Here is a 14061-nt window from a genome sequence, read left to right as displayed (position 1 = left end):
AAATATTAATATTAAATCATGATTTTAATTGGTTAAAGATACCTCGGTGCACCACCCTTCAAAGAAAGGGTAAAGATAGCCAATTTATTGATTGAGATCATTCTCATTTAGATCTAGTTCAATTAGAACTCTCAATATTTACTATTAAAGATTATATAATGAACAGTGAAGGTTATGGATATCTTGACAGTGTAGAGGATGGCAAAATTCACTTATGAAACATTAATGAAAGAACATTTATTATGAACATAATAAAGTATAAAAACACAAATTACTTATAACGTACTAACTTAACCAAGATGTGTATGCGAGTGTGTGTGTCTATGTAAGTCAGTGTGTTTCCCAAGATGGTGGCTTCATTAAAAGTTCACACCTTCCGTAGCATGCTTTCAAGATGGTTAATGGCCCCCCCTTCCTTCAGAAGTGGTTTTACGACATGTAGCGGGGGTCTGAGCTAATGAGGTGAGGAGATATGAGTGTGTCTGTGTAGATGTTAAATCAGAGAATGAAAGAGTCAGAGAGATATGCAAAGAAAGCCTGTGAAGAGCATAACTAACCTTAACTTTCATTCAACTTGTAACCACAGTATCAACACATATAACACATATCAAAGTTATAAACATCACACAGGATGCCAACAGAGCCAACAGGTCTGTAGACCAGGCAGTCAACATGGAACTCCACTTCATCCTGCAGCACCTCGACCCCCCTGGCACTTACGCCAGGATCCTGTTTGTGGACTTCAGCTCCGCATTCAAACCCATCTCCCCAGCTCTTCTCCGGGACAAGCTGACACAGCTGAGCGTGCCTGAGCCCACCTGCAGGTGGACCACTAACTTCCTGACCGACAGGAAGCAGCGCGTGAGGCTGGGGAAGCTTGTCTCTGAGACCCGGACCATCAGCACTGGAGCCCCACAGGGTTGTGTGCTCTCTCCTCTCCTCTTCTCCCTCTACACGAACAACTGCACCTCCAGCCATCCCTCTGTCAAACTCCTGAAGTTTGCTGACGACACAACCCTTATTGGATTAATTTCCAATGGGGACGATTGGCTTCCTGGTGCAGCCAGAACCACCTGGCCCAGTGACCAGTGACCTCACAGGTCACTGGGCCATTCTGGGAGACTGAGTTTCTTGGCTTCCTAGTAGTTCTCCTGAAAAAGGGACGATGCTTGTTTTCAGGCTTTGACTACCATGTAGGCCGGAGAGGAGGCCTGTGGTTCAACAAAAACCATGTCCCAGCATTGGGTATTATTTATTTATTCAGTGACTTTATCACGGCCGTTCTCCGTCTCCATGCTGGTCACATTTAAATCTCATTTAATTCATATGTTGCCAGTGTTTTTGCTCTTTTTCTAAGACTTTTCTTGAAGTAACTTATGTAAATGGCTTCCCTATAAACTAGGCTGATATAAATGCATTTTTGCAGCTCAGCAGGATTTACAGAGCGTTCAGGACCGAGCGAGAACTCAGGAATAGAGTTTCTTAAACGTGAAGTATATATGATCTGTTTCTGACAGCACAAGAGACCGGCAGGACGCGCTCCCCTTGTCATTTCATATAGTTATTGTATTGCTTTTGGCAGTCATACATAAGTTTTTTTTTTCATTCATTTTTATTTAGTTTGGACATGCAAATAAAAAAATAACATTTACACCAACATGTAAAAAATATAAACTGAAAAATATATATTTTCAATTAGTTATGAGCAGACTTCAAGACTTCATCTACATATTCCAAAATGAGTGAAGAGCACAAACTTATTTAATCTCACCCCTTCTCCATAAGTCATTAATTAACAAGCTTCCTATATACCTAGGAATATATTGTTTACTTGTACAAAAAATATATGTAATAATAAATGCAATTAAGATAATACAAATTTAGCTATAAATGTGTATTTATACATATTTATTTGTACATATATACAACTCATACACTTACCACAGAATCAGTCAGTCAGATTCCAACCTCACCACCATGGGCAAGACCAAAGAGCTGTCTAAGGAAGCCAGGGACAAGATTTTAGACCTGCACAAGGCTGGAATGGGCTACAAGACCATCGGCAGGTAGCTTGGTGATTTTGTTGATATTCTGTCTCTCAATGCTACAATAAACCTACCATTAACGATTGTTAATTTTTTAGTCAGTGGTCAAACTTACAAAATCTGCAAGGTATCATTTCCTTCACTGTATAGGTGTGTATTATATGAGGCATAAATCAGTGAGAACAAGAAATATCTTTTTTCACACTGAGAGCAAGTAAAATAATGATCTGCTGTATGACTAATCGTATACACAGTTAGATTACCCATTAGTTTAATTATTTTAAAACCCTAGGAGCAATTTAATAGTTTATCTCCAGTATGACTTCTCTTATGTATATTCAGCTGTTAATTTAGAGCGTGTTTTTTACAATACACACAGGACATTATGAAAAATACTTGCGTAAATCAAATCTGTAGAAACAAAAAATATCAACGATATCTTTCATGTTATTCAATGAGTTATTTTTTCTAGGGTGAAAGAAATTCTCTCCTTCACTAATAATATGAAGATGCATCAGCCATTCGTCTAAATCTTTTATCTATAAATTGTTTCTCTTCTGTATGATCCTTCATGTGATTATTTAGAAGGCGCCTTTGTAAGAATCTGCTTCCACACTCGGGGCAAATAAACAGTCTCTCTTTTGTATGAATCCTCATGTGTAAAATTAGAAGCTTCTGTCGTCCAAATTTTTCTCCACACTCATAACAATCAAATGATTTCATATCACTTATAGGCTTTTCGTTATTTTTTTAATTTAAACTAGACTGAGGTTCCCATGTCTGCATCCAATCATCTTCACTGCCTTCAGTCTCAGAAGAGTTTTCAGTCTTGTCCTCAGTACCTTGTTGTAAATGTCCATCAGGACCTGAGTTCCTGGCTGGTTCTTCTTCTCCACAGTCCGCTATGTTCTCCTCAGTCTGACTCTGATGAGGCTGTGACAACTCAGGTTGCTCTTCATCTTTTTCACCATTCATAGGGACAGCAGTCCATGGGAACTTTATATCAGCCTGCTCAAGTTCTTGAAGCTGCTCTCGCTCCTGATTGATCCGCAGTTCCTCCTGCTGCTCTTTAATGTGGGGGGGCTCTGGGTCCTCCTGGTCCACAAGGGGGACCAGGAGAACAAACAGTTTCGCTTCTGTATGAATCTTCATATGTACAGTTAGATGGATCTTTTCTCTGAATCTTTCTCCACACTCGGAACAACTAAACGGTTTCTCTTCGGTGTGAATCTTCATATGTACAGTTAGATGGATCTTTTGTCTGAATCTTTCTCCGTACTCGGAACAACTTAACAGTTTCTCTTCTGTGTGAGTCTTCATATGTGAAATTAGATGGATCTTTCTTCTGAAAATTTCTCCACACTCGGAACAACTAAACAGTTTCTCTTCTGGGTGAGTCTTAATATGTACTGTTAGTTGGATCTCTCTTCTGAATCTTTCTCCACACTCGGAGCAACTAAACAGTTTCTCTCCTGTATGAGTCTTCATATGTGGAGTTAGATCAATCTTTCTTCTGAATCTTTCTCCACACTCGGAACAACTAAACAGTTTCTCTCCTGTATGAGTCTTCATATGTGAAGTTAGATGGATCTTTCTTCTGAATCTTTCTCCACACTCGGAACAACTAAACAGTTTCTCTCCTGTATGAGTCTTCATATGTGAAGTTAGATGGATCTTTCTTCTGAATCTTTCTCCACACTCGGAACAACTAAACAGTTTCTCTCCTGTATGAGTCTTCATATGTGAAGTTAGATGGATCTTTCTTCTGAATCTTTCTCCACACTCGGAGCAACTAAACAGTTTCTTTCCTGTATGAGTCTTCATATGTGAAGTTAGATTACATTCTTCTTTAAATTTTAGACCACACTCTGAGCAGCTAAACGGTTTCTTTCCTCTATGCGTCCTCATGTGTGAAGTTAGACGGCACTTATGAGGAAATCTTCTACCACAGTCAGAACATACAAATGATTTCATATCACTTAGAGGCTTTTTGTTATTTTTTGAATTTAAACCAGACTGAGGTTCCCTGGTCTGCATCCAATCATCTTCTCTGTCCTCAGTCTCAGAAGAGTCTTCAGTCTTGTCCTCAGTACCTTGTTGTAAATGTCCATGAGGACCTGAGTTCCTGGCTGGTTCTTGTTCTCCACAGTCCGCTCTGTTCTCCTCAGTCTGATTCTGATGAAGCTGTGACAACTCTGGGTTCTCTTCATCTTCTTCACTCTTCATAGTGACAGCAGTCAATGTGAACTTTATATCAGCCTGCTCAAGTTGTTGAAGTTGCTCTCCCTCCTGATTGGTCCACTGTTCCTCCTGTTGCTCTTTAATGTGGGGGGGCTCTGGGTCCGCCTGGTCCACAATGGGGCTCCACTGCTGCTGCTTAGGGGGAACCTCTTCTTTATTCACCATCAGCTGCTGTATGTCTGCAGGACAAAAAAAAACATGTTTACAAAAAGTTGTGATGTTTAATGTTGAATATTATTTTTGAAGGATCACACTCAGGAAGCAGAGATGTTGAGGTAGGTCATAGTTACCAGTAAAAGGTTTTATATTTTGAGGTCAAATACACAAATCAGGACACTAGCAGATCAGAGCAGGGCGAGTGGCGGTTAGTGGGTTAAGCTTTTTTCAGCTCTTTAGCTCTTATCACCACAAACCCTCTTCTCATCTCTGTCTGGTCTTCTAGTGATGACGTCATTAGGAGGAAGGAAGATGGCTGCGTGGAGTTAAAGCTTTTATTCATTAAAAGAGCAAACTGAAGCCAGGAAACAAATAGCCCAGGATCATCTTAAGTGTTGGAGGTTTTAAGACGGAGACCAAACAACATGTTTCTCTGTAAACTCTGCAAATCCAAAATGATCACAGCAGCACAATCGTGATGCACGAGCTCTTGAAGCTGGAGCATCCAAGGGAGATTTCTCAAGGTGGCATCTGGAGCGAGACAGAACCGCAAGTGTAATATACTACGATTATCAACATGTGCAATGGAATAGCAATAGACTGGAATAGCAGGGATCATCTTAACTATATGATGCCGCCTCGGTGTGTCGGTGCGCGCTTCTGTGTTTTATTCAATTTATTGCGACTTAACTTGGATTATTTTTACAATGTAAGAGCTGCTTAACAGATACTTGGAGTGGAGAGAGGGAGAGAGAACACGTATTCCCCTGTTATTTCCCTTGGGGACTTTAATAAGGGGAACTTTTTCCACAAACTCCCCGAATACAAACAGTAAGTCATTTGCCAGACTAGGGGTGAGAATACTCTGGACCACTGCTACAGTACCATCAGCAAGGCGTATCATGCAGTTTCCTGCGCTCTTCTGGGTCTATCCAACCACGCTCTTATTAATCTGATCCCGGCTTACAGACAGAAACTTAAACTTTGTAAACCTGCTGTGCTGAGATCCTAGAACTTGAGCAGCAGATAAGTTGTGGAGGAGCTGCGTGACTGCCTTGACAACACTGACTGGAACATGTTTAGAACTGCTTCCAACAGCCTGGACAAAAACACAGATGCTGAGACGTCATACAGCAGCTCTTGTGAGGACAGATGTATTCCAACACGCACCAGGGTGACTTACACAGACAAGCCCTGGTTCACAGCAAAACTCCAACAGCTTCGTTTAGAGAAAGAGGTAGCCTTCAAGATCGAAGACATAGATAGGTTCAGACTAAATACTCGTTTGGCAAGGAGATTAAGGAGCTCTAACGACAGTAGTCCAAGAAGCTGGAACAACAATTTGCAGCCAACAACTCCTCGTCTGTCTGGAAAGGCCTTCGGGTGATCACCGGCTGCGAAACCAAATCCACCCACTCTGTGGAAGACCTTACACTTGCCAACGACCTGAATGACTTTTACTGCAGATTCGACAGACGGTGGACCAGTTCTAACACTATCCCACATTCCCAACCAAAGCTGTGGCTCAAACTCTACTTTTAGAAACTTAAGGGACGACAAGTAAGCTAGAATTGGGAGCGGAGTGCTCTAGGGGGTTGATAAGGAACTAACAGCTCTTTAGGTAAAAGGGGCCTTGAAGGTGAGGAGGAGAATTTTAAATTCTATTCTAGATTTAACTGGAAGCCAGTGTAGCGATGCCAATACTGGAGAGATGTGCTCTCTTCTCTTGGTTCTCGTCAGGGAACGTGCTGCGGCATTTTTGACAAGCGGCAGAGTCTTTAACGACTTACTGCTGAAGCCTGATAATAATGAATTCCAATAATCCAGTCTGGATGTAACAAAGGCATGGACTAGTTCTTCTGCATCTTTTTGTGAAAGGACACGTACTCTTTAACTGTATATATAGATTTTTTTTATATTGTTATTTTGTTCGCTATTGTTGTTTTTAATTTGTTGTTTGTAAAGTGCATCAACCACACCAAGGCAATTTCCTGTATGTGCAAATATACATGGCAATAAAAATAATTCTGAAATTACGCAAGTGGAAAAAAGCGGTCCTAGAAATTTGTTTTAAGTGAGAATTAAAGGATAAATCGGGATCGAAGATCACTCCCAAGTTCCTGACTGTTTCATTGGAAGCAAGGGCAACGTCGTCTAGCGCAGCTATATCATTAGATAATGTATCTCTAAGGTGTTTAGGGCCAAGTATTATAACCTCTGTTTTAAGCAATCAATGGCCCACTGTATTGCACTTCTTAGTTCAACCACTAGATGGCGCCACTGCCTTGTTCAAGGGTCTTGAACAAAGCAAGCAATCAAAGAAGAAATCTGCTCAGGGTCACCAGAAATGGCTGAACCGAAGATGTATGCGCACATGAAAGCATTCGTGTGAAGCTCCGTCTCTCCGTGTCACAACTGCGCAACTGACTGCAATGTAGCGCACTTCCCCACGCTGACCGAATTCAAATGCGATCCAAATGCCAAGCTCTCTGCTTAAATGGGAGAATAAGTGTCTGTGAAAACATCTCTCATGACAGAATTCAGTCAGCGCTTCCAAAATTCTTCCAAGAAGCAAACAGTCCTCCAAGAAGACTGTTTGCGGCTCCGTTTTCAATGGATGCAGAATAAGTGGAGGAGAGTCTGCAATTAGAACTGATCGAAAATCATTAAGTAGCAATAAAGATATTGCTACTTATGATTGAGGAATAGTGGGTTCGGTGACGGTGTGACTCACTGTCAGCCTGGCTACAGTGCTGAAGAGAAACCTGGGGTTGTTTATTCCAGTCTAGGAGATTTTCAACACGGTTGTTGGAGCCCCACTTCCTTTCTAGTTTTCTTGATACTTGTTTTAACTCATGCGTCTTGGAATTATACCAAGGAAGTTAGAGTCTAATGTTAAATTGTAATGAGTCTGCAGAGCTATCGACGAGATGGTCAATCTCCTTAGAGCTCGGTTTTTAATGAATTTGTTGTTTGTATAGACGGATAATACGAAATTATTTCCTTAAATTTAGCTACAGCACAATCAGGTAAATATCTGGAAAATGTGTTTATTAGTGGCCTATATTTAGATAATGAAAAATCGAAGGTTAGTAAATTATGGTCTGATAGAATTGGATTGCGCGGAAGTACTGTTACATTTTAAATTCTGTGTGTGGAATTTAAAATGAGTAGGTTGTTTTACACACTGACTGAAACCAATTGAGTCTAGTATCAAAATAAATGCTACGCTAAGTTTATCTTTATTATTTTCAACATAAATATTAAAGTCATCAACAATAATAATTTAAAGAGACCACATTTAAAAGTCTTAGTTTCCTGCGTTGTTGCAGAGGTTCTGATAATTTGTATTAGCTTTTTGTCTGGAATTCTCCCTTTGTTATTGTTTAATTTAAACAATTGAATCGGACGGGGGGCAGACCCAGTCTCTATGGGGTTGTGGTTGTGTGACAGAGGGAAAACCGAGAAGTGTGTAGCACTGCAGCTCTGCTTCCTGGTCCCAACTCTGGGTTGTCATGTAATAGACTGAGTAATATTCCTAGATAAGAGCGCTGCTCCATCCCAAGTGGGATGAACGCCGTCTCTCCTAACAAGACCTCAAAAAGTTTGCCAATTATCTACAAAGCCCGGAACCGTTGACAGGACAGCACCTGGGCAGCCAGCGGGTAAAAGACAACATGCAGCAAAACATGTCCTCACCTGTCGTGTTAGGGAGCGGGCCAGAGCAAATGTGTAAACCTATAAACCAGTTTTAGTATTTGAATAAAACCCAGATTCTCCAGTTCAGGAAAAGTGTTGCTTTGACATACATGGATGTATTCTATTCTATCTATGTGTCACAGCAAAAATACACCAGTTTCATAAGTATTCACACAATATGTGTCTGTTGTTCAGGATGAGACGAAGCCGTCTGGAGAACTTTATACACAAAAGGAGCCAAAATGCACGAAGCTGAGCTGAGACAGAGCTCCTGGTCCTCTGATCTACACTTTCCATCAACTTCACAAAACAGACATCGTTTTAAACGTATCGTTCCCTTTAAGCCAAGGAGTGTTTGTTGGATCAACTCGTGTTAGCAGAGCTGAAGCTAGCTAACGTGAGCAGAGCTGAAGCTAGCTAACGTTAGAAGAGCTGAAGCTTGCTAGCGATAGCCTGTGAGCGGCTCCTCGAGGGACTCACCAACTCGGTGCAGCCGGAGTTCGGGCATCATCACGGCCTCCAGCAGCCTCCTCTCGCGGCAGATCTCCCGCTCGGACCGCTCCATTTTGTCTTCGAACACCGCCAGGATCTCCTCCCCCGCAGCCGTTAGCCGCTCGGTTAGCATTGCTCTCAGAGCCGGGACTCGAGCCGTTTCTCCTCCTTTCTCCAGCTGCAGTAGAAAGTCTTCGGCGACGGCGCTGATCCGCTCATGTACCGACACCCGCAGCAGCTGCACGTCGGACATCTTCCTCCTCTTTGCGCACTTTGAGTCTCGGAGCGGACAAAGCGATCCAGCGGCAGGAAACAGAGACAACAGTGACGCCTGCTGGACTGGAGGACGAGGAGGAAACTAAAGTCCTGATACTGTACAGTAGAAAATATGGAAGACGATACATGATATATAAATAAATAAAGAAATAAATGTTTTAAATTTATTTTACATATATTTGTTTGTGTTTCTGTGTCCATGTGCTAATGAGATTGGGAGCGTCTCGTCTCATTTTGAACTGAGCACAAAATGTTGACTAGTCAACATTGTTTGAGTCCTTATGGTACCCCTCTGAGGAAATTTGTATCTTATATCTTAATCAGATTATGTCCCACTTTCTTCCTTTCCTCTATAAAACATTGAAAATAAAATGGATAAAGCGTTTTGCCGTCTGCGACAAGCCCAAACGCTTCACTTCCTGCGTCCATCAGGCGATGTCGATCCTTGCCGGCTTCCGGTCCACGCTATCAATTGCACATCACTCATTGCTAGAAGAGAGCCTGTGACTCAAGCATTGCACTGCCAGCGACTGCTTAATGTTATTGTTGTGCATTTGATAATACAAATCTTGAATCTTGATGTGATTAAATCACTGTGTGATCAAATCAAATATACCGAGGTAGTTTATATCTCCATATCGTTGAAATGACAAGGTCAATATGAAGTTGATGTGATGAAAGCCCTGGGACAAATTCGTCAGAGTTCCAATTTTCCTTTTTTGTTTGTCTGGTCATGATACACCTGGGCTACGATTTGTGTGAAGATCGGTGAAAGCTAACTGGTTTTCCTTAGATGGCGCTGTTGAGCCATTTTTCCACGTCCATTTCAAATGACTCCAGATTACAATGACTTTTTGGGGTTTTGAAATTCCTGCAAACTTTGGTAACAATTTGAGCATGTCTAGGCCCAGAAAAGCCCCAAAAGGAAAATACAAATCCTTCGAAATACAATACGATGGTGCTGGGGCCTTATTAAGTGACCAAATAAGGGTACAGTGTCCCTACACCTTGTGAACAACATTTCATTGTACTTTATTTTTAACCTGGAGCTGTTTGAGTGAGAAACATCATGCAGATTATGCATTAGTTCATATAGTTATAATACATTACTATACTATATATTCTTATGGCAGTAATACAGTAATAGTGTGTTTTTAACCTGGAGTTGAGAAAGAATGGAAACAATCTGCAGGATTTCCTGTCTGATGCACAGGTAAAGATGAATTCATTCAGGCAGATCTCAGGCTCCTAAACCTCTTTGCACCAGGGGTCCTTCCGCGCCAGCGCTAACGCCTGCTAGCTGGTCGGTGGTTAGCAGCTACGTACGCAGTCGGTTGTGGTAGAATGAGCCCGACAGGAGTCAGGTCAGTTGACATTCCAACACCCACACAGACGCTGCACATCACCACGGGACGTTTCTGATGCTGAACCGCCACAGTTTGACTCTGAACGCCTCGAAAACACCGGGAACACCTTTTGTTGTGTTTTCAAGCTAGTTAGCCAGCTAGCCTCCGGTACGCGTTGTTCTCTGGTCCGCGGAGGAAACAGTCGAGGCAAACATGGCGGGTTGTGTGCGTGTGCGCGCGTGCTGGAGATGAAATTAAAGCATCTAAACGCGGAGATGTCTGAGTCTCAATCAACGCGCGGAACCACGGAGGCCATGTGTTAGAAAAGCTTCTTATTTTAGAGCTAGCTCACACTGCTAACGGAGGTTGCCGCCCACCGCGACTGGAAGTCACGATAAACTACCGGCAAATAGCCTTTTAATTAACGGGTTCTATTCTCTTACACTCGCGACCGAGGTGATCCGTGGCTCCACTCGCCTCTGAACCCAGTTTCTCTGCTGGTAAACGGTGCATCGCTGTGGTTTTCAATTGTGAACACAGGTTAGCATTAGACACGCCTTTCAATTAGCGTCCAGATCTGTGCGTAAAGAAAAAGAACTGCGTGTTGTGCTGTTTGAGTGAGTTAGCAGTTAGCTGCAGCTAGCTGTGGCGCGACGTCAGTGTTTACTATATCTGTAATCCTTGTGTTAGCATCACAGGGAGCAACGTGAGGCAGCTGTTCCCCACACGGAACTTTCCGTCCTTCGATCACTTCCGCACGTTGTTGGTGCAGATTCGAACTCATGTTGGTTCGACTCTCAGTCAGAATTAGATGCAAAAATCGCCTGCATGTGATCAGTTCGTTCTCCCACACGTCATATGTCCACGCGACAGCAGGTAGTGACGTTAGCTGAGAGGCTAGCCTGCAGCACCCAGGCCCTTTACTAGGAAGTAACCCATGCAAATAGTTGGTTAGATGGTTCCTGAAGTGTGGGAGACGATGAGTAGTCCCAACTGTCCGAGTCTAAGACAGCAATGTCATCCTGCAGGTCCAGAGACACATGTCCTGGAAACACCTGCGTCTTTTCAAAGCCAATGTCCAGTTTATGTTGATGTCTAATGTCTTTTGCTTTAAAACAAACCTTGAACAATAATAAGTCAATTATCTAATTGACAAATTATTTCAGCTCAGAACTAAACCATTTGATCACGTTTTAACATGTAGAATGTGAAGAAGCGTACGAATGTGGCTTCTTCCACTCTCTGTATTTAAAGTTAGAATAAACATTCTCATAGTATTTATATACTTGGATCATTATTTTCCTAGAGCAGTAATACAGTCACAGAAAAGATGTTTGAACTGTATCTGATGCAGTCAATTCCATAATGAATGGAGAAGTTGGTTTCATTATTTATCGTCATCAAACTTTTTCTCATCCTCTCACTTGTGAGCGTTTGCTGCAAATTCTTTGTGGAGCAAACAATTAATAGTTGATAACGATGTTTATTTCAGCTCCGGTTTGAAGAGACTGTTAAAATGTTGACCTCCTCCGTGGTTTGACTTCTCTGTCCTCTGCTGTCTCCAGGGATGACTTGACGACAGCAGCCTCTGACTTCCTCGACCTGTCTCTGCATCACTGCAGCTCAGTCGGGTAAAACGACTCCTCCACATCGCACCATCTGTGTAGGGCTGACCCCCCCGACACATCCTTCTATCAATCTGTGAGTGAACGGTGCTCGCGCCGCAGAAGATCCTCTGCCAACGTCCTTCAACAAAGAGAGACGATGTATTGTCTACAATGGCTGCTCCCCGTGCTGCTCATCCCCAAGCCACTCAACCCGGCGCTGTGGTTCAACCACTCCATGTTCATGGGCTTCTACCTGCTCAGCTTCCTGCTGGAGAGGAAGCCCTGCACCATCTGCGCCTTGGTCTTCCTCGCTGCCCTTTTCCTCATCTGCTATAGCTGCTGGGGAAACTGCTTCCTGTACCACTGCCAGGACACCGCGCTGCCGGACGCTGCCCACGACCCAGCCATAGTCGGAACCTAGGAGGGAATAGACGGGGAGAGATATCGGGGAGGGCTGGGAGGGGGGTGATGGGGCTTGCTGGAGAATTACTGTAGAATGATACTGCCATGATATCAGAGGGGACGGACCCCACTTTTAGGGGTTGGAGGGTGGAGAGGAGGAGGCGCTGAATGGAGGCTGGAGGGTTGTTCTGCTGAAAAAACTGATACTGCCACAGAGGCTGGGGGGGGGGTTTGGTTTTTTTATGCTGTCAAAAAACTGACTTAAATCTGAGGTGGCCGGAGGAGAGGAGGGAGAAGCTACTTCGGAGGAGACGGCAGCGTGTTGACTTGAGGAGAGAAGAATTTTATTTTCTGAATCTTTCATTCCAGCATTTGAATGAAAACCAGACGATAATAACAAATATATATATAAATACACCACAGGTATCAGAGGGGGTCATTGTGGCCACTGGGTTTCAGTTGCCTGGTTCCTCTCTACTTCAACCAGAACTTCTCCAAAAACCTGCAGGGTCTTCGGCCTCAGTCCACCTGCCCCCGAGGAACTCTCCAGACGGAGCTCGGGCGATTTGAGTTTTCACTCTCAGTCCTCGCAGTTGTCCGCAAGCTTTCTGTACCTGGTGGAGTCGGCCTGCCTCTCAGAGTCCAACCATCCCAACTCTCTCTCTGCACACGGAATGCTACCCTTCACAAGGAGAGCACACGGAACACTGGACAATCAATAACTATGCTGTGAATAATTCCTCCTTTGCCGCATTGCCACTCACACACACACACACGCACACACACACACAAACACACACGAAACTCAGACCACGTAATAATGCTGAGGAACTGTCCTGTCGTTATTACCCAGCAGGCTCTGCAGCTGCTCCTCTCCGCTCATCCTACTCCTCCCGCCTTCGAGGGAAAGTCCCCGATCCACCAGACTTACCATTGGATCTTTATTTGTTCTTTTTGCTGTTCTTCATCGCGCATGGGTTGACGTTATTTTTTCTGTTTTGTGTATTAAGTTCACACACAGAATTTAGTGAGTTTAAACAAAATGCCGAAAGTTTCCAAAGGGTGTACAAATCTGTGTGTGTGTTTAGGGTGAATGAAAGGTTTGTGTGTTGTGTGATAGGTGTGTTGGGTTTTTCTCTGTGTGTGTGATCAAGTCATGCTGATGTGCGCAAAAAACAACTTGTTGACGCATGGAAACAAGCAGCAGGGGGCAGTATTTCCAGCAAAAATAAGCAATACAGAGCACTGGCTGCGGAAATTCCGTTGTTATCGAAAAGTTTACTGGTGATCAGAGCGTGTGTGTGTGTGTGTGTCACTGCTGAGTGTTATGATGCCCTGTCGGACACAGGCTACGGTGTTTACACTGTGTACCTAATGGTGTGTGTGTGTGTGTGTAGCCTTGTGTAGTAGTGCACATTATGCTCACTGCTACCTGATTGATTTGGTTTTAATTTAAATAAAGTTTTTTCCTCTCAACATGTTTAAACTGTGATAAGTCGAGTTTGTTATTGGGTTTCTTTAAATTATTTTTAAGTTGAGTTTGGTCTAAAATTATTTTTTTTAAATCCTGATTATTTTCTCTATTGATTGTTTTCATCAGAAAATAATTTGAAGTCAGACAATAAGTTCAATTCTCACTTTTCAGAACCTGGAGCGTTAAAACTTTCTCTTTTGCTTACTTTGATTAATCTGTTTTTCAAAAGTTAACACTCAGTTAATTGTTTCATGTGATATTGTAAACAGTATTTGGTATTTAAATTAATCAGTGCTTCATAATTTATAAGATTTAGAAACTTC

At 42.7% G+C, this 14061-nt stretch overlaps 2 protein-coding genes across 4 annotated transcripts; one reads left to right on the top strand and one right to left on the bottom strand.

Moving 5' to 3' along the window:
- Positions 1-1611: 1611 nt before the first annotated feature.
- On the bottom strand, positions 1612-8986 carry LOC133972583 (zinc finger protein 25-like). The gene is made up of 2 exons (XM_062410118.1): positions 8622-8986; positions 1612-4465 (listed from the first exon to the last, which is right to left on the bottom strand). The coding sequence occupies exons 1-2, from the start codon at positions 8884-8886 to the stop codon at positions 2796-2798; spliced, it is 1935 nt and encodes a 644-aa protein (XP_062266102.1). The 5' UTR covers positions 8887-8986; the 3' UTR covers positions 1612-2795.
- A 1143-nt stretch (positions 8987-10129) lies between these two features.
- blcap (bladder cancer associated protein) lies at positions 10130-13744 on the top strand. Of its 3 annotated transcripts, none has more exons than XM_062410973.1 (2): positions 10130-10273; positions 11821-13744. In XM_062410973.1, exon 2 carries the CDS (start codon positions 12020-12022, stop codon positions 12281-12283), a length of 264 nt encoding a protein of 87 aa, XP_062266957.1. In that variant the 5' UTR covers positions 10130-10273; positions 11821-12019; the 3' UTR covers positions 12284-13744. The 3 variants fall into 3 exon arrangements, with proteins under 3 accessions (XP_062266957.1, XP_062266974.1, XP_062266966.1); XM_062410990.1 differs by lacking the exon at positions 10130-10273 and adding an exon at positions 10401-10423; XM_062410982.1 differs by lacking the exon at positions 10130-10273 and adding an exon at positions 10490-10795.
- The last annotated feature ends 317 nt before the right edge of the window (positions 13745-14061 follow it).

Source organism: Platichthys flesus, chromosome 2, assembly GCF_949316205.1.
Source record: "Platichthys flesus chromosome 2, fPlaFle2.1, whole genome shotgun sequence".
Taxonomy (NCBI): Eukaryota; Metazoa; Chordata; class Actinopteri; order Pleuronectiformes; family Pleuronectidae; genus Platichthys; species Platichthys flesus.
The sequence above is the reverse complement of the archived record's forward strand: the minus strand, read 5'-3'. Positions and strand labels throughout refer to the sequence as shown.